This window comes from Neofelis nebulosa, chromosome 4 (assembly GCF_028018385.1).
Source record: "Neofelis nebulosa isolate mNeoNeb1 chromosome 4, mNeoNeb1.pri, whole genome shotgun sequence".
Taxonomy (NCBI): domain Eukaryota; kingdom Metazoa; phylum Chordata; class Mammalia; order Carnivora; family Felidae; genus Neofelis; species Neofelis nebulosa.
This window is the reverse complement of record NC_080785.1, coordinates 111,851,762-111,877,648: the sequence shown is the minus strand read 5'-3', so window position 1 is coordinate 111,877,648 and position 25,887 is coordinate 111,851,762. Positions and strand designations below refer to the sequence as shown.

Here is a 25,887-nt window from a genome sequence, read left to right as displayed (position 1 = left end):
CAGGCTCCAGGCTCCGAGCTGTCAGCACAGAGCCCGACATGGGACTCGAACCCACGAACCGGCAGATCATGACCTGAGCCGAAGTAGGATGCCCAACCGACTGAGCCACCCAGGTGCCCACGTTTTCTACTTTTTAAATGTTTCTTGTCTTGAGGCACCTGGGTGGCTCAGTCAGTTAAGCGTCTAACTTCAGCTCGGGTCATGATCTCACAGTTTGTGAGTTCGAGCCCCGTGTCGGGCTCTGTGCTGACAGCTCGGAGCCTGGAACCTGCTTCGGATTCTGTCTCCCTCTTTCGCTGTGCCACTCCCTCATTCATGCTCTGTCTCTCTCTCTCTCTCAAAAGTAAGTAAACGTTAAAAAAAAAAAAGTAGAAAATGAAGCAAATATTTCCTTTTATTTGTAGACAAATGTAATTTTCAAACTGTGGCATGTCAGGGTTCTTTCTACTTATATTAAGTAGAAAAAAATTCAAATTGTATAAAACTCAAGGTAGGTGAAGTTTCAGGTAGTGGGTACTTTCCTATACTATTGTGGAACTATAAAGTAGTACGATATTTTTTTATGGTTGGAGCTTAATATTTTGGGTGGAACTGACTATATTATTCTTTATTCTTTTTTTTTAAGTTTATTTATTTAATTTGACAGAGAGAGAGTGGGGGAGGGGCAGAGGGAGAGGGAGAATCCCAGGCAGGTTCCATGCTGTCAGTGCAAAGTGCAACATAGGGCTCGATCTCAGGAACCACGAGCTCATGACCTCAGCTGGAGTGGGACACTTAACCGACTGAGCCACTCAGGCACCCCTATTCTTTTTTCTTAATTGAAGCATCGTTCACATACAAAAGTTGAAACAATATTAGTTTCAAGTGCACAGCATAGTGATTTGAGGATCCTGTATATCACGAAATGCTTACCATGGTAATTGGAGTCACTGCCACCATACAACTTTATTATAATATCATTATAATATGCTGTACAATATGCTGTAGTCTTTAACTCCATGACTTATTTATTTCATAACTGGCAGTCTGTACCTAGGATGGGCTAAATACAGTTTTTAGGACACCTTGGCAGTTTATTATATTAAAACCTTAAAAACACACAGACCCTTTTACCCAATAATTTTTTCCTTTAGGATTTATTCTGCAGAAAGAGTTGAATCCTGTGCAAAAAAAAAAAAAAAAAAAAAAAAAAAAAAAATTAGCACCATTGTTCAGGATAATCGAGAACTTCTCCCCAACTATTTCATAAAAATTTCTCACCCCACCCCTCTACTTGCCACCATGAGAGATGAGGAAATTTATACTTAAATTTCCCCTCCATTTATCCCTTATCCTATAATTTTGTGTAAGTCCTATTATTTTTAGGTTGCCAAGGCTTACATTATTTACATCTGTTTTATCATTGTGAGTAAGTCTTCCATGTTCTGATTCTAAAAATGGAAGGCCAATAGACTTCATTTACCACATGATGATCATGTAAGTGTTCCTTCTGGAATTTTGAGAAAGCACCCAAGGCAGGGATTTTCATCTGCTTGAACATGGATGCGGCCCAAAAGCGTAGAGGAGGACAGCGCCTTGGTAAGATTTGAATAAATATTTAAATACGTATTTGTTGAATAAGTGAGACTATTCAGTGGTATGATTGGATTCACAGAGAAGAGAATGTCATTCTTTGTCATTAGAAATGCGGCTGGAGAGAGGCCAGAATGTGGCTCAGTTCTTCCGAGAGAGATAAGGAAGTGACCTGGGAACTTGCTTAAAATACAGCATCTCGGGGCGCCTGGGTGTCTCAGTCGGTTGGGCGTCTGACTTCGGCTCAGGTCATGATCTCGCAGTCCGTGAGTTCGAGCCCCGCGTTGGGCTCTGGGCTGAAAGCTCAGAGCCTGGAGCTTGTTTTGGATTCTGTGTCTCCCTCTCTCTCTGACCCTCCCCTGCTCATGCTCTGTCCTTCTCTGTCTCAAAAATAAATAAATGTTAAAATTTTTTTAAAAAAAAATACAGCGTCTTGCATCAGGATCTGCGAAGAGCACGTGGGAATTCGCATCTTTTTTTTTTTTCAACTTTTTTTTTTTTTTTTTTTTAATTTATTTTTGGGACAGAGAGAGACAGAGCATGAACAGGGGAGGGGCAGAGAGAGAGGGAGACACAGAATCGGAAACAGGCTCCAGGCTCCGAGCCATCGGCTCAGAGCCTGACGCGGGGCTCGAACTCACGGGCCGCGAGATCGTGACCTGGCTGAAGTCGGGCGCTTAACCGACTGCGCCACCCAGGCGCCCCTGGAATTCGCATCTTTAAGATGCACTCAGTGTGGTCCTCCTACACGTCCCTGATGGAGAATCATCACCCTGTCGGATCCTTTTTCTTTTCATTTTGGCCTCATTCGTTCTTTCTGGGCCACATACAGATGCCACAATATGCTGTATCCTATGTGGTCTTTTTATTAGAGCCTTTTTGCTAGAATTCCTAGGATAGATTTAAAAAAAAAAAAACAAAACCAGACTACGGCCAATAAATTATGAGTTCTTGTTTTTTTTACATGTCTTTCTCTTACCTTCACGTTGATATGTGGTGTGTGTGTGGGGGTGTGGTCTAGAATTCTAGGTTCCAAAGTCTTCACCCAGAATTCTGAAGCATGGCCCCATGACAGTCTTGAGTCCAGTATTGCCAGTGAAAAGTCTGGTGGAAAAGCCTAATTCCCTTACCTTCTACAAAGCCTGCTTTATCTCTGAGGGTTTTAGGATCTCTTCTTGACCTTACTTCTGAATTTTCACTGGAATATGTTTGCTTGTGAGTTTCAGATAAAATGAAATCCTGCTGGGCCCTCAGTGATTTCTTAGCTTGAGGACTGTCTTCCTTAGAGCACTGGGCTGAAGGAGAGGTGGTGATGCTACCACACCCTCTAGGTTAGAGGTCGGCAAACCTTGTCTGGAAAAGTGAGCATTTTAGATAGGGAACATTGGAGGCTTTGCAGGCCATGTTTCAGCCTTTGCTGAAATGACTCTACTTCGCCATTGAGAAATGTGAATGAATGACTATGGCTGTCTCCCAGTGAAGCTTTACTTGTGCACCCTGAAATGTGAGTTTTGTATGTTTTCACGCCGCAAAATATTATTCTCGTTTGGATTTTTTCCAACCATTGAAGAGCGATCCAGAGCGTTCAGGCTACACAAAAACAGGCAGAGTTGGGTTTGGTCCTCAGACCTAATTTTGCTCACCCCTGCTCTAGGCCAACGGAGAAAACACAATATGGTATTTTCCCCAGTTTGAGAGGCTCTCCAGTGTATTTATTGTGTTTATTCTGTATGTTCTTTTTTTTCCTGCAATTAACATCCCCTTTCCTAACCAGAGGTACTTTGATTCCCAGAAAACAGACTGCCTTTCAAAGGATAAGCCAGCTTGTTGTTGGGGTTGTTTTGGTAACTCCAGGGGAAGGACCGTGTATGAATATGGATTCACCTCAAGCAGACCTGGGTCCTGATTTTACAGAATTATATAAATGATTACAACAAACCAAAGAAGATAAAGATGTAACTGTATGCTGGTCCCAGGTAGTAAATTAGTACATCAGTAACACATCTCCACGGAGTCAACATTTTCTTTTTTTTTTTTTTTCTTTTCTTTTTTACATTTTCCTGATGAAGTTGATCTAGTTACCATTCCCACTTCCCAGAAGGTGCCCCTGGGCCAAGCAGCATTTACACTTATTGTTTTAAAAATTATTTTCTCTCTGTTGTGGTTTCTTTCCATTTCTTCTAGAATTCCTAATGGTTGAGTGTTAAACCTTGGATCTATCTTCTATGTCTCTGAATTTTTCTCTCTCATCTTTTCAATCTTGTCTCTTTGCTCTCCACCTTAGATCTATTTGGTTTCATTTTCCAGATCACTAACGTGGTGTTTCTCTATGTCCATGACGTTCTCTGTACTCACGGAATGTCTTATTTCAGTAAGCACGTTCTAGTTTCCAAGAACTTTGAGGCTCCGATTACTCCTTTTACACAGCAATAAATAAAGCTGTGTGCAGTAAGTGGAACGGCTTATATTGTAAGTATGTCCGCACTGTGGTCTCTAAATACTGTTCCCACAAAAAGGAAAGCAGGCTTCTTGGAGGAAAGGTTAATTCCAGGTCTGGACCAAGAAATATGCAAGATGAACTGCAACCGCTCATTGGACGGAATAGCCAGGGAAAGTCATAATGAGGACTCAGGTTGTGTGTGAAGGGCTCCAGAGCCAACCTGGAGAGGCTCCCACAGGCCAAACATGGGACAGTTGGAGCATCAACAGTGGTAATAACTATGATGGATGGAAACACAAAATATGTTAAAAGAAATGAGCTCATAATAGCAAGAATACAATATCTCCCTTTGGAGTATCCTAGGGAACAAATCATTATTTTTTTAAAGTGGCAGTAGAGGAGAAGAAACAAACACTTATCTTGTCTTTGTTACATAAACTGCTCTTCTGGTTAACAGAATAGATGATTCAGGGAAGTGTCTTGTTACGGGTGTATTTCAGCAAATAAATGAAGAAGGGATGGGTAGAGTTTGAAAGACATCATTTTGCAGCATCTAGCAACATCTAACATGGATTTAGGCAGTGATCATTAACAGCTGCCAACATCACAAAAAGAGAGACAAGCAGACACAAAGGGCCTCTTGAAGGAAGTTCACAACGCTTCCTATGAAGTTGTTTTGCCTCCCATCCACCCCAGTCAAAATCAAATCAGAATCTGATAATGTCTCTAAATCTAACTACCAATTTAGAGAAGAAACAGACAACAGAAGAACACGTTAAGAGACACCATGGACACACTCAGCAGAATCCAGACTGTGGGGGATTCTGCTAGACCAACAGCTCAATTGATTCTTCAAAAATTAATTTCAAGGGAAAGAAGAAACAGTGACTGAGGCTGAACCTACAGATTAAAAGGGACTTAAGAGGCATATTAACTAATCATGATGTGTGTTCAGGGAAATTTGAATGCTGATTGGTTATTGGATGATATTAAGGAAATGTTAATTTTGCATATGTGATGATGGTATTGTGATTATATATTTTTTCTAAATGTTTATTTTTGAGAGAGAGAGAGAGAGAGAGAGAGAGCGAGAGAGTGAGCGCAAGTGGAGGAGGGGCAGAGTAAGAGGGAGACAGAGGACCCAAAGTGGGCTCTGTGCTGACAGCAGAGAGCCCCATGTGGTGCCCGAACCCACAAAATGTGAGATCATGACCTGAGCCAAAGTCGGACGCTTAACTGACTGAGCCACCCAGGTGCCCCTGTAATTATGTTTTTTAAAAGAGAGATACAAACGGGCGCCTGGGTGGCTCAGTCAGTTGAGCATCCAACTTTGGCTCAGCTCATGATCTCACGGTTCATGGGTTTGAGCCCCGCATCGGGCTCTGTGCTGATAGCTCAGAGCCTGGAGCCTGTTTCAGATTCTGCATCTCCCTCTCTCTCTGCCCCTCCCCCACTCGCGCTCTGTCTCCCTCTGTCTCAAAAATAAATAAACATTAAAAAAATTAATTAAAAAAAAAGAGAGATACAAACAGAATCTTTTACCTAAGACTACTGGGCTGTTTATGAATGAAAGCTGTGATGAGTGGGATGTGCTTTAAAATAATGTGGGATGGGAGCTGATGGGATTATAGACAGATGAAAATTGGCCATGCGTTAGTAATGGGTGCATTTGAGTAATTGGTATATGTGGTTCACTATATAATCTCTCTACTTATGTCAGTGTTTGAAATTCCCCAAATGAAAAGTTTAAAAAGCAAAGTGAAAAGACAGATGATAAATTTGTGGAAATATTTTCATCATACATCACAGACACAGAGTTAATCTGGTTACTGTATGGAGTGGCTAGGAATCTGGCACAAAAGGAGGTAACAACCCAAGAAAAAAGAAAAACAATTAAAAATTGCCAATTCACCAAAAAAGGAATCTAAAATGGCCTTAGAATGTAAGAAATACGCTCACCCTCACTTAGAAGGGAAATGAGAATGAAACTGTATGAAGAAAGCATCTCTTACCCGTTGGATAGGCAAAAATCCCAAAGATTAACAACAGAGTCTGTTGGTGAGGCTCTGAAGGAAATGAGCCCTCTCATACAATAGTGGGGGAAGTTGCAAAATGATGTAGCCCCCAAGGAGAGCCTTTGGCAATATCTCTCAGGATTACAAATGCCTTTCGCCTTTGGCCAAGCAATCCCATGGCTATGATCATACCATATAGACATGCCCAACAACCTATGAAGTGGAGCTTAGTTTATAAAGTGGCAAATTGGAAAAGCAACCCAAGTGTTTGTGCATGGAGGACTGATCAGGTACACCACAGTATATCCTCTGAATGAAGTAATGTACGCCATGAAAAAAAATGAAAAAAAAAAAGCCTCTATGTATTGATGTGGGAAGGTCTCCAAGGGCATATTACTGAGTGGAAAAAAAGCTGAAGGGTGTTGTAGTGGCAGGGGTTGAATTGTGTCCCCTGAGAATTCCTGTGTTGATGCCCTAACCCTCAGAATGTCACCTTATTTAGAGATTAGGTCTTTAAAGAGGTAACCGAGTGCAGACGAGGTCATTAGGATAAGCCCTAACTCAATTTGACTGGCGAAATACTTGCAAAAGGGGAAATCTGGAGGCAGGCATGCATATGGGAGGAGCGCCATAAGAGCGTGAAGACAGCCATCTACAAGCCAGGGAGAGAGGGCTGGACTAGATCCTTCCCTCCCAGCCCAGAGAGAGCACTGACCCTGCCATCACCTTGATTTCAGACTCCAGAACAGAGAGGGTAGATTTCTGTCATTTAAGCCACCTGGTTTGTTACGGCAGCCCTAGGAATCTAACCCATGTAGTATGCCACATTCCACGTGAGACAGGAAGAGAATAAGTATATTTTGTCATATTTGATTGCATTTGCACATAAAGTAAGGCTAAAGGGCAAGGATGGGAGTGAAACTTCTCAACATATCCCTTCCCATTTTTTCTTTGAGTTTTGAATCATGCAAATATAGTACACACTTTAAAAGCTAAAAATTAGAGTAAATGTAAGATTTATATTGTGTTTTTCTCTTTTTAATGTTTATTTTTCGAGAGAGAGAGAGAGAGCGTGAAGGGGGGGGAGAAGCAGAGAGAGAGAGAGGGAGACACAGAGTCTGAGTTGTCAGCACAGAGCCCACGTAGGGCTCAAACTCACGAACCGCAAAATCATGACCCGAGCTGAAGTCAGATGCCTAACTTGACTGAGCCACCCAGGCGCCCCTGTACTGTGTTTTTCTTTAATGTTCTGAGTCATCTCTGATTCCTTCAAGTTCCTGTCCATCTTTCTCTTACTTGGTGGCAGTTTTCCTCAAATGTCTGGTGACCATTCGTTGCCACGTGTGTTTAATTAAGGAAAGACGGTCCTGGCCAGTGTTGGTTTCTGTGCTGTGGGTCTCTGTTTTCCCCAGTGCTGGATCCCCTGCTGGCAGGTTGTGTGTGAGCTGGGAGTGCAAGCCTACAGTGGGGAGAGGTCCCTGCGTGGTACAGGTCAGGGAGCTGGCTGGCTGACTGGGAGCCCACGGCCGCATGGCAAGCAGAGCTGTGTTCTGCTCTATCCCGGTCCTAGGCTGAGGGACTTCTCTTTCCCTCCTGTATCCTCCCCTGTGTCTGCCTGTGCTCCACTCTGCTTCTCTTGCCAAGGACCTCAGCTGAGGCCTTGCCCTTTCTTTGGAGTGCCTTCGCTGCTGCCAGGAACTGTTTGACAGAGACAGGAGGACTCAGATTTTCCCAGTGGTCTGGATGTGACTTAGATGCCCAAGAGTGGCTCCTGTCTCTGTACCTGCAGGTACCCATCAGGGGGCTTCTCCAGGGCTCCCCTGGGAAGAACGCCTTAACCCTCTGCCCTGATTTCTCTATCCATCAGGCTCCAACTGCTTTCTCCCTTCCTAAAATGCCTCTGAAATCCTGGTCTGCAGGGGGCACCCTTTGTTGCCTTCCAATGTTATTATAGCTTTATTACAGCTCAAAAACAGAAAGAATAGTTGTTTTCTCCCATCCTTACAAAGTCTGTTGGGAAGCAGGGGTGGCAGGTGTGTATGCTCCCGAAACAGGTCCCGGGGACCTCGCTGTTGCAGCATCGTCGTTATCTCCACTTGTCAAGTCAAGAGTACACAAGTTTATTATACTCATTTCAGAAGACAGGGAAATATAATACATTTAAGTAAGGTGTCAGAATCCATCAGTATTCAAGAAAAAAAAATTGACCTATATATTTCCAGCAGAGAGGGATTGTCTGAAGGAAATTGGTTTTCCACTAAGGAAAGGCTGGAGGTGCGTAAAGCGGGGGTGGGGTGGGGGGAGGTGTTGGTGCCCAGAGACCAGGGCGTAAATGAATGTGCTGATGCCCCCGTTGGTGTCCACCACGCCGTCACTGTGGAGTGGGTGTGTTGCTCGTCTCTGTAGATGCTGGGCTCCCTTTGCTGCTGCAAACAGCCGGAACCTGCCTGTGGCATCTGGGTGGCATGGGTGCCTGGAAAAGCCCAGCTGGATCCCTGCTAAATCCTAGCTGGATCCCTGCTATCAGGGCATCTGCACCAGGGTGTTTCTCACTTCCTTCTTCAACTGCATAATGAAGAAAAAGAAAGGATAAAATTGAAACATTCACGGACACAACTAAGTTATGGGGGAATTGACCAGACATTCCTGGAGATTCAGCAAACAGCTAAGGAGCCAGAATGCCTGGTTCAATCTCTGCCACTTAGCAGGGCAGGGATGACTGTGCCTCAGTTTCCCCACTGGGGGAGTGATAAGAGCAGCACCTCGTGGGGTTTTTGTAACGATAAATGAGTTAATGCATGCATGGTCCTTAGAACAGTGCCTGGAATAGTCGTCCTTTGTGAACACTAGGGCACTCAAAGAAGTGACTCTGTTTTAAAAATGCTTTTCTCATTTGGTGGAACTGGACTTTATGGAAGGATATTTTTAAAAATTTTTAATGTTCATTTATTATTTTTAAGAGACAGAGTACGAGTGGGAGAGGGACAGATTGAGAGGGAGACACAGAATCTGAAGCAGTCTCCAGGCTTTGAGCTGTCAGCCTGATGCGGGGCTCAAACTCATGAACTTGGAGATTATGACCTGAGCCGAAGTCGGACACATAACCGACTGAGCCACCCAGGTGCCCCTATGGAGGGATATTTTTATACCCTTTAGTGAAGGAGTTCATGTTTCCAAAATCCACAAATCACTGGAAGTTTCTGAGCAGAGAGCCATGTGATATGAAGTGTGTGTGACTTAATTGTACCACAGATCATGACCTTTAACCATTTTGAATAACTAATTTACCCCAAATACATTTTTGTCACAAGGGCTCTTAAAATAATATAAAAATATTAAGTATTTAAACTTAATTTTTACTTCTACCCATCTCTCAAGAAACGTGAAAAATATAGACTAAGGAGAAAAAGGAGCAGGAGTGGTGAAGGTTTTATGACAGCTGATTGACTTATTGAGTTTGGAATTTGAAAACTTGGGTTGGAGTCCCCATCTCACCTCTCACCAGCTGTGTTACTCCGAGTCATGTAAATATTGCCTCATTTTATCTTCTTTCCAAAAAAGCGAGGGGGTACTGGACCAGGTACAGTCCAGTCTAACAAGCCCTCCTAACCTTGTTAGGTTACAGTTCTCAGCCCTCTCAAAATACATGAATAAACTTAAAAAAAAGGTAGGATATATTTTCAAATTTGAAATAATAAAGTAAAAATTAGTGATTTTCAATATAAAATAATTTTTCATTTCCAAAAATATCTCCCATATTGTTTTTTTAATTTCAGAATCTCCTGGGCATCTCTGTAAAGTGTGTGAAACATGAAACGATTTGGGGCACCTGGGTGGCTCAGTTGGTGGAGTGTTCTACTCTTGCCTCTGGCTCAGGTCATGATGTCACGGTTCTTGGGATTGAGCCCTGCATCTGGCTCAGCGCTGACAGTGCGGAGACTGCTTGGGATTCTGTCTCTCTCCCTCTGCCCCTCTCCCCATCTCGTGCTCTCTCTCACTCTCTCAAAGTAAATAAATAAACATTTTTAAAAAGAGAGAAAAATTAAATGATTTATGCACAGCTTTTCAGGAGGGCTTGGAGAGCTCTGCTACTTTGACAATAGAATTCTAACCTCTCAGCATGACATAAAGTGAAGATCATGATCTGGTGTCTGTTCTCCATCCCTTCTCCTCATCTACTTCTTCCTCACCTCCCAAACTTCCATTCTGGCATTAAGACAACTCTTAGCCATTTTTTAATGTCCTCTGCATCCCCACTGTCCAGCATGTGGTGGGCGCTCAACCAATGTTTGTTAAGTGGACATCTCGATTTTGCTTTGATCTGCATTCAAAAGATAAATAGAAGTTCCAAAGAGGGAGGTCAATTCACAAACTAGAAGGCTCAGAGGGACTGGTGTACTTTAACTTTATTCAACTTTATTTTTTTAAAATTTTCTTCATTAAAAAAACTTTTTAAATGTATATTTATTTTTGAGAGAGGGACAGAGAGAGAGAGAGGGAGACACAGAATCCAAAGCAGGCTCCAGGCTCTGAACTGTCAGCACAGAGCCCGACGCAGGGCTCGAACTCTCAAACCGCGAGATCATGACCTGAGCTGAAGTCGGACGCCCAACCGACTGAACCACCAGGCACCCCTAATAGTTTGACTTTAAAGGTAACTTTAAATGAGAGGAGTCCTTCAGGGAACAATGTGTGTGTTATCCCACAGATGCTCTGGGGTAGAGTGAAGAGGGAGGCAGCATGACCCAGTGCAGAGGGAAGCCTGTTGGACTGGGGCACCTGTGGTTGCACAAGTATTGAACACCTGGTCAATAACTGGTATGGCAGGGACACCTCAGCAGCAACCTGGATGCTCCTTTCCACACCTCCTTCAGGTGTTAACATACAGATTTCCCCCCAGCATTTTATTATGAAAATATCTCAACATACAGAAAATTTGAAAGAATTGTACAGCACTTTAGAGTCAGACAGGAAGTTTTATTCACTCTGACATGGGGGTCTCTCTACCTAATGCAATGGCTTGTAGGTGGGGCTGCAGCCATCCAGCGTGCAGGTGAGTAATATTTTAACATTTTGGATCCTGGAGAATCAGGAAATCACGGTTTTGTTCATGCTGCCTTTTGGGGAGTGGGCTGGAATAATTTTGCCTTTTCTTCCCATCTGGCTATGAACAAACCCTCCATATATTTTAAGGCACCGTTCAACTAGCACCATTAAAGCTGACTGAATCTCTCCCTTCCACACAAGGCCCTCCCTTGACCTTTCTTAGGGCACTTAGCCATTCTCTGCGTGTGGGCTCCTTTTCTGGACACGTTTTATATCTCATTGGCCGTGAGCTCCTGTCGGGGTAGGCGCCCTTCCCTCTGTGTCCTCGGCTTTCCCACAGCACCTTGCAGGCAGCAGGGACTTCAAGTTGCCCGGGCAGGGACTGAGAATCTGTGCGTGGGGACTGGAGTGTCACAGATATGTGTGTCTGGGAATGGGCCTGTTCAGTAGGAGCTGGTGAGAGCTGCATTTGGGGCGTGTGCCTGCTCTCTTGCGCTGTAAAAATAGCCACAGACGAAGCCTATCATCAATCTGCAGAGGAAGCCACCTCAGGAACACCCAGAAAGCCACCTGCTGAGAATATCACACCAAACTGGGGGGGGGGGGGTGTTGAAAGAGTAGGTGTTGTTAAGAATATGGGAATCAGAAATGTGATCTATATGGAAAACAGCAGCTCATTAGCATGTGTCAAGTGTGGACCAGGGGAGGGTTGGCTTTCTCCATATCTCTGAGGGTTTGGATCAGTAGGCAGGAGTGACTCTACCCAATTTGTAAAAATGACATGATTTCTCACCCCGGAAGCCTCGGGTTCCTCGTCTTTAGAACCCATACTCACCAAGATGCCCTCTGATTTTTACTGTTTTCCAAGCAGGCTTCTGAGCTGGGAAGAAAACCTGGCAGGCTGCCGACACGAATACTGCAGGATACTTGGCAATCACATTTAGTTTTAAAAAAAAATTGCGCTTATTTTTTCAATTATAAAAATAATACATGCTTATAATAGAAAATTGGGAAGTATTAAAAACTAGAAAGGAAGAAATAATTATTCATGATTTCACTGCCCAGAACACCCACTGTTAACATTTTAGTGTATTTTCTTCCAGTCATTTGCTATGAATTTTTATATAGTTGGATATATTTTTGGGGTGCACTCTTGATCTTTCACTTTTGACTTGAAAGTTATAACACGAGCATTTGTCCATGATGGATGACTGTTATAGGTATTTACCACCTAGAGTTTTACTTCTATTTTTCTAGCTTTTTAAACTCTTCAGAGACATCAATAAAATTAGAAGTATACACATTTTTTTTTTTTTTGCTCACCGCAGCAGTAGAAGCTCATGGTAGCAAAAAACATCAAAGAGGACAGGAAAATATAATTTGGAAAAGAGAAAGTTTCTTACACTTCCTCTTCTCAGAATCACCATCATGGGGTGAGCTTTTCTATACATATGTGACCATTCATATATTTATACACATGTACAATTTTAAGATTTCTAGTACTTATTCATTACAGTATGAAGTAAGTATTTGAAAGGGCGAGTGTGCAGAATAAAATGTGGATGGCCGTGCCCAGCACACCCTCATTCCCTTCCCTCAGGGTGACAGCACTTAGGAATTTGGAATCTGTGTGTCCAGTTCCATCCCTGAGCACTTATGTACAGATGATCATGTTCATTCACATTTTGCTGAGGGCTGCTAGAGCAGTGGAATTGAATATGTGAAACAAACACGGAGTATGTGACCTTCACCGCCTGGCATACATATGTGACTTTGCTGGGCAGAGGCGTTTTGCAGATGTAATTAAGGTTACTACTCAGTTATTGTCTGCCCAGTATAATGTCACATGTCCGTTGTACCTCAGTTAGGGGGGAAAGGGGGAAAAGGCAAGTAGAGAAATTCTAAGCACAAGATGGCTTGAAGACAGGAGGGGCCATGTAGCTGGAAACGGGGCCATCGCCCCTACAACCAAAAGGAGCTGATTTCTAGAAGTAGGTTCTTCCCCAGAGACTCCAGGTAAGAGGCTGGCAGCCAACACCTTGATTTCTGGCTTGTGAGCCCTGGCCAGAGAATCCAGCCATGCTGTGTCAGACTTCTGAACTACAGAGGTGAGAGCTAATAAACGGGTGTTGTTTTAAGTCACTATGTTTGAGATCATTTGCTATGCAGCCTGGAAAATGAATACAGATTTGTGTTGTATTGTAGATCTTTACGATCCGGCTATTTGCGGTAAAAGTTTGCTGACCATGTACTAGACAGCCCCCATTTTTCTTTCTCCATTGAAATTTCCTGAGCCTTTACCTCTTCTGGATGATTATTGTGGAAGGTGCCTCCAGGTCCCTAAAAAACATTTTCATATCACTCCTTCCTTTTCAGGTTTTCTTCCGGACTATGGATTCCCACCCTAAAACTCAAAGTGGGCTTAGCTTCCCACTCTGGCCCATCCTCTTCCTCCCATGGTTTTAGTGTGATTATGCCGATGGTCAGTGTTCATACTATCATGGCTATGGAAATACTATTTGCAACTATACAATTGCCCAATGTAGTAAACTATGATTACCTTTTCTTTTTCCCCACACAACTTTTGTTTTCCCTGGAGTTAGTAATTGTCTTTTGTTTTCATGAACTTTGTGTTAATTCAGTCCCAAACTCCTTACCCATTGTCTATATTTCCTCACAGTACATCAGATACACTACCAGTTCATCTTCCCCAAGGTATCTTCTGGACTGAGCCACTCCAACTTGGACCACGGCACAGTTGTCCTTCTGGAATGTCTCTTCAACATCATCTTGCTCATAACCTTTCCTTTGTCCCTATGTGGGATCTACTATTTTCTGGATTCCTAATGCCTTCTCTATCTTGGTTGAGTCATTTGTTTGAGAATGTCCTTCAGGAGCTTCTTCAGAGAGGATGTGTGGGAGGCAAATTTCTTGAGAATCTTACATTTGAAAATGTCTTTATTTTACTCTCACACTTGACTGATAGTTTGGCTGAGGAAAGAGGTCTTCTAGGCAGGAAAAGAGGGTTGCCTTGCTGCCAACCAGGTTCTAGTGTTGCTCTTTAGAAGTCCAACTCTGTGGTGGGTACAGTAATGCCCCCATCCCAAAGATTCCCTGGCCATTATCTCTGGAACCTGTGAACGTGTGACAAAAGGGATTTTGCAGGTGTGATTAAATTAAGGATTTTGAAACAGGGAGATTATCCTGGTGGGTTGAATATAGTGGCAAGCATTGTCCTAGGAGGAAGACAGAGGGGTTGGAGTCAGAGAAGAAGATGTGAGAGTGGAGGCAGAGGTGGCGTGGCGGTCAGAGAGGGAGGGGCTTGAAGATGCTACTCGTCTGGAAGACAGAGGGACCATGAGCCAAAGAATACAGGTGACCTCTAAAAGCTAGAAAAGGCAAAGAAACTGATTCTTCCCCCAGAGTCTTCAGAAGAAACACACCCCAGCCTGCCCCATGACTTCAGACCAGTGAGACCTGTTTGGGATTCTTGGCCTCCAGAACTAAGTTTATGTCATCGTAAGCCACTAAATTTGTGGTTATTTTTTTATAGCAGCAGCGGGAAATGAATACAAATGCCATTCAATGAAAGTCTGACAGATAGTCTGATTATAGGTGGTTGACAGTCTGATTCTTGATCTTTTCCCCTCAGGCTTTCTCTGTCTCTGGAAACTTGTAGGATCTCTTCTGCCTCCAGCATCCTGAGGGTTCAGGATGGTGTGCCTCAGTGCGCATTTGGTGGATCTCTATGATGTGGCAACTCATCTTCTGGGTGGGGGGCGCAGCTAGACTCTTCCCCCACTGATCCCCACTCACCCTCTGTTTGATTATCTTTTTTTCCGAAATGCCTGCCATTTGAATACTGGACCTCACAGACCAGTCTTTTAATTTTCTCAGCTTTTCTGCTTTACTTTCCAGCTCTTTGTCTTTTGTTTACTTTGTGTCCTTTTATCTTCTAAATTTTCTGTTGAGCTTTTCATTTCGGCCATCATGACTCTAATTTCTGGGATTTCCTTTTTGTTCTCTGAATGTTAATTTTGTGTGTGTGAGAGAGAGAATTCGAACCTGAGCATGTCCCTCTGTCTCTGTCTCTGTTTCTGTCTCTGTCTCTGTGTGTGTGTCTCTGTCTCTGTCTCACACACACACACACACACACACACACACACACACACACATACACCCTGCTAGTGGAGGAGGGGCAGAGGGAGAGAGAGAATCTCAAGCAGGCTCCAGGGTCAGTGTGGAGCCCAATGAGTGTCTTGATCTCACGACCCTGATAATATGACCTGAGCCAAAATCAAGAGTCAGACGCTTAACTGAGCCACCCAGGTGCCCCATGAATGTTAATTTTTATGGTATCTTGTCCGTTTCATGGTTGCATTATCTTCTTTGATCTTTCTGAGGCTATTAATAATCTTTTTGTTTTAAACATTCTTCTCTTTGCAAAAATCTCTGTTTTCTCCAGATTTTCATTCTCTGTTTGTCTCCATCTTGGCCCATGTCTACCTGCACCTGGGTATCCTCTTGCACGTTAGAGCTTTCCCTCTGCTGTGCCCTGATGCCTCTTCACAGTCAGGAATGGGGCACTAAAACAATTATTGGAAACCAGGGGCCTAGGTGGGGCCTGTCAACTTGGGGCCTCACTGCAGGGTGCTGTGGCTAGGTCGCTTGGTTGGGGATGTCCCAGTGTCATTCTGCAGATTCCATCCAGAAAGATCCTCTGGTCTCCTGCCTCAAGGTGAAGATTTCTGGAAACAGAGCCAGGAGAACAACTGGGGATTTCAGCATCAAATATACACATAATCTTTTTGGTTTTATTGGTATGACAACATTGCCTTCGACTGTGCCTCGTGTTTCCCAGTGCAGAAGACTCCCTTTTATACTCTCCCCTCCCAGAACGTTTCTCATCCTCTGCTAGGTTGGGAGAAAGGCAATAATGTGGAGTGGGGCGGGGTCTCAGCGGGTGGCTTCTCCCGAAATCCCCCTCATCACCATCATTGTCACCCCTGCCTCCAAAGGTGTCCAGTGCCCCTCGTTCCTGGGCATCCCGGGATTCTGCAGATGTTCCTCTGGTTTCTCCACTTCTAGCCGAACACTTTGTCTTCCTGGGCTGCTGAGTGTGCCATTCACCTGTCCTCCCTCTGGGTTCCAGCTCCCAAAGCTGGGTCACAATTGTCTCTCTCCTGCCTCCTCTCCCTACAAGTTCTGACTTTTTAAAGTGACCTTCTTCTTGGCATCTAAAAGGGGTTTTGGAAGAGAACAAAATAGACACCTGTGTTCAATCTGCTGTCTCCACCTGCTGTGACTTATTGGGCACCTCAGGAAAATACTTCTTTTAACAGCTCTTTCCTTACACAACAATATTCTTTTCAATAGCAATCGTGAAATAATAATCATGAAGAAGACTATCTAGAAGAGAAATGCCACAGTGAAAATTTTCTTTTATTGAACTTCACACATAGAATCATGTCAGCACACAAACACGAACAAGGAAAAAGCAATGGATTAACATTTTTAATTGGATTAATTTAAAAGGGGGAATATGCAGTGAACTCTCACACTCTATTTCAGTGTTTTAAATTTTAAACAGAAATTAAAAATTCCAAGTCATCATGTAAAAGAATAGCAGAACTGCAGGAACTCAGTTCCCTTTTCTCCTCTACAAAATCAGTTTGTTTGTTTTTTTTTTAATCTGCTATCTCAAAGTGGAACATGTGATATCCATACTGTGTATACACTGGAGATAGGAGTCCAAAGCAAGTGTAAATGACTCCAGACTTCCTGCCTGTGTTGGGGCCCAGAAGTTCTCTGAATGGACTAGGCAAACTCTTCCCACTGTGCTGCCCTTAGCATATACATCACATTCTAGAAGGTCCTTAAATAATTTTTAAAGTAAAATTTGTTGACCACCTACCGTATGCTAGATACTGCTTGGAGCTTTCACCTGTATTCTCTGTATATGGATATATGTAATTGAGTTGTTGTCTTTTTTTTTTTTTTTAATGTTTTGATTTAATTGAGAGAGAGAGAGAGAGAAAGAGAGACAGAACAAGTGGGGTTGGGGGGGTGGGTAGGTGGGACAGAGAGAGAGAGAGGGAGACAGAGAATACAAAGCAGGTTTCAGGCTCCAAGCTGTCAGCACAGAGCCCGATGCGGGGCTTGAACTCACGGACTTTGAGATCATGACCCGAGCCAAAGTCAGATACTTAACCGACTGAGCCACCCAGGCGCCCTGAGTCCTCTTCTGATGATTTCGGCGATGTTCACTGCCTGCTAGGTCAAGTGGTTCCGTGTCAACTGTGCCTGCAGTTCAACACTGAGATGGAAAACCCTCTTCTAATGAAGTTGGGCTGCAGGTTACCTGTCACCCAGCTGCATGAGTAAACGATTTGTACAAATGTGTGGAGAAACTGAGGGAGGGATTTCCAATCCCCTTGAGAGGCTTTCCTTCTTGGTTCCCCTCCCATCCTGCAGCCGAATTCCTGACTCATTCATAAGGAATCTGTCGCTGGCTCAGCTTGTCATGGCTGCTGTGGTCGTGGCTGTTGATGTCACTTGTAGAAGTTCATGTTTGTGTGAAGGTATTTTACAAGACAGTTTCCCTCTTACTTTTTCTGCCTCAGCTTGTGAACCTCACTGTGCATGTTGTTGTCAGGAACAAACCTGACCATGTCCCAGAGTGGGGGTGAAGCTGATGGGTCTCTTCCGCTCTGCGTTGACCGCTACCCACTGACAGTGCCAAATCCACTGTGAGCAGAGACCCCTTGTTCGTGTCCCCAAAAGTCTTACTGAAACCTACCCCCCATGGGATGGCATTAGGAGGCAGGGCCTTCAGGAGGTAACCAGGTGATGAGGGTGGAGTCCTCATGAATGGAATTAGCGCCCTTAGGAAAGAGACCCCAGAGAGCTTTCTAGCCCCCTTTCAGCCATGTGAGGACCCGATGAGAAGTCAGTCATCTGCAACCAGGAAGAGAGTTCTCACCAGAACCTGATCAGGCTGGGACACCGAACTAGGACTTCCAGCCTGCAGAACCATGAGAAACAAATTTCTGTTGTTTAGAAGTCACCTCATCTATGGTGAGGAGCTATAGCAGCCAAAATGAACTAGGACATCCTTTTCTTTTTTTAATGTAAGTACTTTCATTTATTTTCTACATTGTCATTGGAAGAAGCAACAGGTCGGTAGGATGCAGAAGGTCTCTTGAATACATTGCCTCCTTGAATACATCGTCTCAGACCCTCTTGTATGTAACTCAAATTCTTTCCCTTCATTACATCTTATTTTTCTCCTCCAGCTTTCACTGTGCAAATTTCAAATCCACCCCCAAAGTTAAAAGAATAATACGATGAAAAAGTATATGCTCTGTATCAACAATTTACCAACTGCAACGTTTTGTTTTAGCGTTTTCCCTTCCTCCCTGGCCTTCTCTCTTTCCTCATTACACTTACATACACATATACACATTTAAAAGTCATTGGAAAGCTGGGCGCCTGGGTGGCTCAGTTGGTTGAGCATCTGACTTCGGCTTAGGTCATGATCTCACCGTCTATGAATTCGGGCCCCGCGTCGGGCCCTGTGCTGACAGCTCAGAGCCTGGAGCCTGCCTCGGATTCTGTGTCTCCCTCTCTCTGTGCCCCTCCCCTGCTCACTCTCTCTCTCTCAAAAACGAAAAAACATTACAAAATTTTAAAAAATCATTGGATGGGGTGCCTGGGTGGCTCAGTCGGTTAAGCGGCCGACTTCGGCTCAGGTCACGATCTCGCGGTCTGTGAGTTCGAGCCCCGCGTCGGGCTCTGTGCTGACAGCTCAGAGCCTGGAGCCTGTTTCAGATTCTGTGTCTCCCTCTCTCTCTGCCCCTCCCCTGTTCATGCTCTGTCTCTCTCTGTCTCAAAAATAAATAAACGTTAAAAAAAAATTTTAAAAATCATTGGAAACTAAATTTCAGGCATCGTGATATTTCACCTTTAAAAACATCAACATATAGTTACTAAGAAAAAGGACATTCTCTTACATAATCACCACACAATGATCTCAGCTGATGAGTTTAACATTGGTCTGTACTATCATTTAGTATATAGACTGTATTTGAATTTCCCCAATTGTCCTAACAATTGTCTTTCACAGCGGGTTTTTTTTTTTTTTTTGGATCAAAGATTTAATCAAGTATTTGCATTGATTTGTTATATTTCTTCATGTGCTTTAAGCTAGAGTAGTTCCGTTTCATTTATGTGCTCACGTATGTGCTTATGTGCACATTCATGTGCATGTGTATCTCATGACATCGACATTGTTGAGTCCAGTCCAAATCTTTCCAGAATGTCCCTTGATTTGAATTTGTTTTATATTTCTTTATGCTTAAATTCAGGTCGTAAGGTTTTTGAAGGAAACCTGTAAAGTGACATTCTGTTCCTAGTGCACTTAGTACCTTTATTACTCATGTTAGGATTGACTGCTTGGCTAAGGTATCATTGCAAAGGTGTCCTTATCTCTTTACAAGAAACTGGGTTTATTTTTTTAATTTTCTTTTTTTAAAATAATTTTTAATTAAGTTTATTTATTTATTTTGGACGAGAGAGAGAGAGCGCGCACACGCGTGAACATGAGTGGGGGGAGGGGCAGGGAGAGAAGGAGAGAGAGAATCCCAAGCAGGCTCTGTCTGCTCAGAGTCTGACATGGGGCTTGACCTCACAAACTGCGAGATCATGACTTGAGTCAAAATCAAGAGCTGGATGCTCAACCAACTGAGCCACCCAGGCACCCCTGATTTTTAAATTTTCAAAAAATTTACTTAATTTATTTTATTCAAATTATTAACATACAGTGTTATATGGGAAACTGGGTTTTAAAATCCTTTCATGGGGTGTAGTTTCCAACCAAGTGCTGTGCACATGGTACCTGACAGTTAATGTGCTGAGTTAGAAGGAAAGTGAACATTTTGTTGTGCTTCCCTCTTTGGGTCACATTAGCATCTCATCGAATTTCGCCAGCCAGTTCATCATTATTCCCATTTTATAGACGAGACAGTTGAGGCCCAGAAACATAAACATAAGTGATTTGTTCCAAGTGCACCCCAAGAGATACACTGGGATTCAGACCCAAGGGTGTTGTAAAGTTGACCACTGCCTTATTTCCCTGCCCTTCCCTGCCTAGAAGTCTGTTCCTGTCTCCTTACTCTGGGGGGGGTGGAAATGCTCATGACTTGCTTCTATACACATGGGCGGTGGATAAAACTTCTGCAGGCCAGAGATGTTAGCAAGTGTCCTTTAAAACAGAGCTGGAATTTGTGCTTATGAAGCACGTGTAAATAGGACAGCACTCATTTACTCCTTGCTGGCATTAAATAACCTCTCACAGCCTGACAATTCTACTTTTGAGAAATCAAAAAATCACTATCGGGTCAGCATGTCAGAATAAATTGAGCAGAAAATGCAAGCATGTTACATCAGGTTTTCCCAAAAGTATTCCAGAGATCCCAGTGTAGCATATGAAGGCAGAGGCTGCTGACGCTCTCCCCTTCTTTCTCAAGGAAGTAGGACCTCCCACTTTTGACTTGGCAGATGGCTGCCACATGGCTGCCCAGAAGAACTACATTTCCCAGGCTTCCTTGCAGCTAGATTCCTACCCTGTCAGTATGCCACGTAAGTGAGCCCTAGGTGCAATTTCCAAGTTGTACTCGTAGAGGGAAGAGGCTTGTGCTCTGCATGCTCCTTCCAGATAGAACACGGGATGTGAATATCTAAAAGTGGTAGGGGGGAGTATAGAATGCATTCTGAATGCAGATGTGGCAGGGGTGAATGGAGAACACGCGGGACCATGTAGGGATGAATGGAGAGTGCACTGGAACCACATAGGGGTGAATGGAAAATGCCCAGGGACTGCAGCTGTGGCAAAGATCAAGTGCAGAGGTGGCAGGAGTAGAGTACTGAGGCACAGGGGTGAGCATGTTGAATCTTGTGGAAAAGGGCCCAGCCCCGGTAGAGTGGCACCAAGATGGAGGGAGCTGGGGACTCTCACACTGAGATGCCTTCCTGCCAGCCTACTCTGCCCATGGCCATACTATTAGGTGAGAAAGAAACAAACAGCTTCATGTTTTTAGTAACATTTTTAAATTTATTTTTTAATTTGAGACAGAGAAAGCGTGCATGAGCAGGGGAGAGGAGCAGGGGACAGAGAGAGAATCCCAAGCAGGCTCTGCGCTCGATCACAACCCGACCTGGGATCACGACCCGAGCCGAAATCAGGAGTCGGATGGTCAGATGCTCAAGTGACTGAGCCACCCGGGAGCCCCAACAACTTCATTTTTAAAGACACTTTTATCAGGTGACTTTTTTTTTTTTTTTTAGGACAGCCGAATCTATTTCCAAAGTAACAGCTGAGGCCACACTCTTCGACTTCATCCTACCTGGCTTCCCTGCCCCCTTTCACACCACAGCTCTCTGAGGACACCCTGCATTTCAATATGTGTGTGGTTTTTCTTGCGAGTTTTGTATATGCTGCCTCTGCTCTGCCCAAATGCCCTCCCCTCCCCTCTTCTGCCTGGTAAACTCCTACTCACCCTCTGATACTCCACAGAGCGGAGGGAGCCTTCCCTGACTCCCAGCCCTTGCCAGGCAGGATTCATTCTTCTCTCTTCTTTGAGCCCATAAGAAAGTGCCCGAATTGTTATTGACACTTGCTCTATGGCGCCATAATTATTTGTTCACATGTCGATCTCTCCAGCTAGGCGGTAGTTTTCTCAAAGTCAGGGGCCATATTTTATTCATTTTTGTATCCCCAACGCTGCATTTGTAAAAGGTACTAATAGATCGTTGGTGAGCGGCTGAATGAACGCAGATGATATAATTACACGTACACGCATACGAAGCCTCATTCTTTACAAAAGTGTTTCCTTCTTTACATGACACCTCTTGTGAATAGCACACCCATTCCTCCCACAGGAACTCAATGAGCATACATTTACTATTATGTAATTTATAAACCAGGGGACTGATTATACATTGCCTGAAAATTTGCATCATAGATTTGTCGGGTCTCCTTAGCTGCAGTCCTGTAAATGGGCTCCTCGCCCTGGCATGGCGGTGACTGCACCATGTTACTTCAATCAGTGCCGGGGCTCTGTTTGTTTCTGTCTCTTTTCAGTTCAGAGCAGGCGATCTGGGTTGCAGTACTAGCAGTTTCCAGAAAGTGCTCAGGCGTGCTCAGAGCTAACAAAGACACTGGCATGTTTTCCTGCCCTGGAACGCTGTGGAGTTCAAGGGCTTTTCAGGCTAGCGTGTTCTGTTCCAGTGGGTATCATGTTTTGCCTTTCTTTTATTCCGTGCCAAATATCCTACCAAGGCTAGCAACTCTGCAGGTGCATTTGGCACTACTTTTGTACGAATGCTAATACTGGTATTAAAATTAATTTTCTCCTCTCTAGAAATACATTGTTAGCATTTTCTAGGTTTCAACATGCAGTGTGTGTGGCAGGTCTAGAAGCTGTCCCACGTTTGCGGCACTCTGCTGGGACTGAATCTCCACCCATTCTGAATGCCTCTTTATTTAAAAAAAATGTTTTTTCTTTAATGTTTATTTTTGAGACAGAGAGAGACAGAGTGTGAGCAGGGGAGGGGCAGAGAGAGGGAGACACAGAACGTGAAGCAGGCTCCAGGTCCCGAGCTGTCAGCACAGAGCCCGACCTGGGGCTCAAACTCACGAGCTGTGAGATCACAACCTGAGCGAAGTCGGATGCTTAACTAACTGAATGCCCAGGTGCCCCCTGAATACCTCATTAGATGGTGGCCTATGTGTTCTTATACCTAGCCTGGGTTCTATTTTTGCCGAGATTTATCTTAAATATCCTTCATTTGTAAAAATCCTAAAATTATTCTCTGAAAAAATTCCACTTGCCCTATTTTATCCCCCGAGCTGTGGATTTTAAAAATTAATTGGGAGCATGGATTCTCTTCTCTGAGCATGCAATACTAAATATATAGAAGGCATATATTAATTTGTGGTCTTCTTTGCTCATTTTCGCTCTCCTCCAGACAGAACATAAGCTCCAGTAAGAGAGGCATCCTGTCTGTTTCATTCTGGCTGTATCCTCAGCACCTGGCACATGGGAGGTGCTCAGTAAATCTGTGCAATGGCTGGGTGGGTTGTAGACATATTTGCCGCATTAGCCAGCCGCTCTGAGTGGGGCCTGTCTGTACGGGTCTGGGAAGGAGAAGCTCGTGGTCTACACTTGCCCCTCACTCTCCACTCCTTACCTGTCCCTGATTCATCAGCACGTGGCACCTTTCTGACGCCCAGGCCTGCTGCCCATTTGTGCTGTCTCCCGTGTGAATGCCTGCTTGTTCGTGTTCTCATTTCCTTTCTCCCAGGTGTTCTGTCAGTTTAATTTGATAAACTAATTTGTCCGTAAAATGAGCCATTCAAAATGCAAGAAGGATTTTGGGAAAGAGTGGAGCCGATTTTCAGAAGCTAGTGTTTTTAAGACATGTTTTTGAGCTAACCAAGAAGGAGCTAACTCAGGACAGGGGCTTAAGTGAGCAGACAAGGAAGGCTGTCAATTTCTTATGTGACAACGATACCGGAGGGCAAGGAACTGAAGAGGGGTGGGAGGGGCAGACAGAGGGAGATTGAGGGCAGAGGGAGAAACCGTGGATCACTAAGTTTTCAATGAACACACAGTTCCATTCAACAAATGGATACTGAGCCTGTACCATGTGCCAAGTGCTCTCCTAGATGCCAGGACAAGATAGACAAAGTTCCTATTCTCATGGAACATTCATCCTAAATCACCACCACCCAATGGAAACAGAATAAAAATCACAAATGCACGCCACATGTGGAATTTGAAATTTTCCAGTAGACGCACTGGCAAAATGAAAAGGAGTAAATGAAGTTAATTTCAATAATAAATGGTGGTTAACCCAATATATTGGGTTCGTGTCATCAGTAATATAATTGATATAAAATTATATTAATGACATACTTTGTATTCTTTTTTTAGGCTAAGTCTTTGAATTCCAGTGTATATTTTACCCTTATAACCCTCTTCAGTTCAGACGAGCCAGGTTTCAAGTGCTCCATAGCCACATGCCGTTGATGGCTACCATATTGAATGGTACCATTCTAGATAATAAAGATGTAATACATAATAAGTATATTTATAAATAATGTAGTTTTATTATTGAGTATTGTGATATATAATGAAGTATTCTTAGCAGTAAAGGTATTTGGAAGAAAAACAAAAAGCACAGGCAATAGAGGATAAGGGGACCATCTGGCCAGGCTCCTATCTGTGGAGCTGATGCTTGAGCAGAGATTGGAGAGAGTGAAGGAGTGAGCCATGCCAGGGCTGGAGAAAGAACTCCCTAGGTGGAGGGCCTCGCAAGAGCAAAGGATCTTAGGACCCCACGTGGAGTGTTCAAGTCCCAGTAAGATGGCAGGTGATAATCATGGAGATCAGTTCAGAGCCACTGGGGCTGAGGCCTAACCCCTGGAACCTTGCACGCCAGGCAAGAAGTTTGGCCTACCATGCCCGTGTCTTGTCTTTAGGGGACATGAATCTATGCTCATGTTTCCTAGATGTTCTGGGTTTTTTTTTTTTTTTTGGCCCATGTTGAAGGGTAAAAGTCTAAAAGCCTCTCTCTGATGCTGTCTTAGGATCTTAACACTGAATATAGTGGTTGGCCTGTCTCTTCTTTCAGTGTCCTTGGCAGTTCCTATATTACAGCTACTGTCACGTGCTCTGGATACACACACACAGTGTGTCTGCAGTTTGGAGGGCAGAGCATGCCAACACACACCCATTTACAGGCATTTTCTCCCTGCAAGGTGTCACAAGTCACTAGCACGTCCTTTGAATAGCTTCATTCGCACGTATCATAGTCATGCTTAGAAAGGGAGTTTTAAATGCATTATCAGCTTTTTTCTGGGGTCAGATATTTGGAGGGTTTTGTCCTTTCCCTTGCCGAGGAAGCCTGACTTAACCAGCTCATCTTCGTACCATCCATCAACTCAAGTCCCCACACTCTGAACACCTCTGGCATTTGCAGGACTCTCCAAGGGCAGGAACCTCTAGAGGCCGGCCCCAGGCTGTGCATCCAGTGAGGGCAGCAGGCACTTGTGGGCGGGAGCATGCGTGCCTAAGACAGTCTGAGCAGCCCCTCTGTTTCTTTCTGGAGATTTCCCCAGTATGTTGCAGATGCATTTCAGTGACCCCTTCAATCCTCTGCTCCCCCTTCAGTACCCTCTTCACCTGCAGGGCCCTTCTGCATCAGCCCCTTAAGCTCTAGCTCTCCCTCTGGACTTCTGGGTTGGGGAGGTCAGTGTGGGATGGCCACCTCCACTTCCCGCTGTAGAGCAAGTTCTGACCCATCCTCAGGGAGGCAGCGAAGTTATTATGCTCATCACTCTCAGAAGGCAATTTAAGACATTAGAGGTCACGCTCCCCCTACCCCATGTGAGGACATCTAGGGTTCCTATTACAGCAGGTGTGGGGCTGCTGGCTACATGAAAACAGTGTTTGTAACCCCTCAAGAAAACATGCTAAGTGTTACTACTGCCTGTGGTAGCTTCACGCGCCTGGTGGCCCCCTTCCTATCGAGGCCACCGTCTATTTTTCCATGGCACTGTGCTACCTCATTGCAGTTCCATTTAGGGGACGGTGCCCATGCTCCCTATAGTTCTGGTTTAATTTATTTCTTAGAAAAAATGTAAATATTTTTAAATTTATTCTGAGAGAGAGAGAGAGAGAGTGCGAGCGTGGGTGGGGAAGGGGCGGAGAGAGACTCCCAAGCAGGCTCCTCCCTGTCAGCATAGAGCCC

At 44.1% G+C, this 25,887-nt stretch overlaps 1 protein-coding gene across 3 annotated transcripts in view; it reads left to right on the top strand.

The window, feature by feature from the left end:
- The window catches only part of MGLL (monoglyceride lipase), a 246,811-nt gene that overhangs the window by 82,933 nt on the left and 137,991 nt on the right, over window positions 1–25,887 (top strand). The window contains exon 1 of one of the 3 annotated variants that reach the window (XM_058725792.1): window positions 1,496–1,578. The exons of 1 other annotated variant lie outside the window; for it this stretch is intronic. In XM_058725792.1, coding sequence (XP_058581775.1) covers window positions 1,543–1,578 — 36 coding nt within the window. In that variant the 5' untranslated portion in view covers window positions 1,496–1,542. Of the gene's footprint in view, window positions 1–1,495; window positions 1,579–25,887 lie in introns of those variants that run through there. One more of the 3 variants, XM_058725787.1, reaches the window with a different exon arrangement.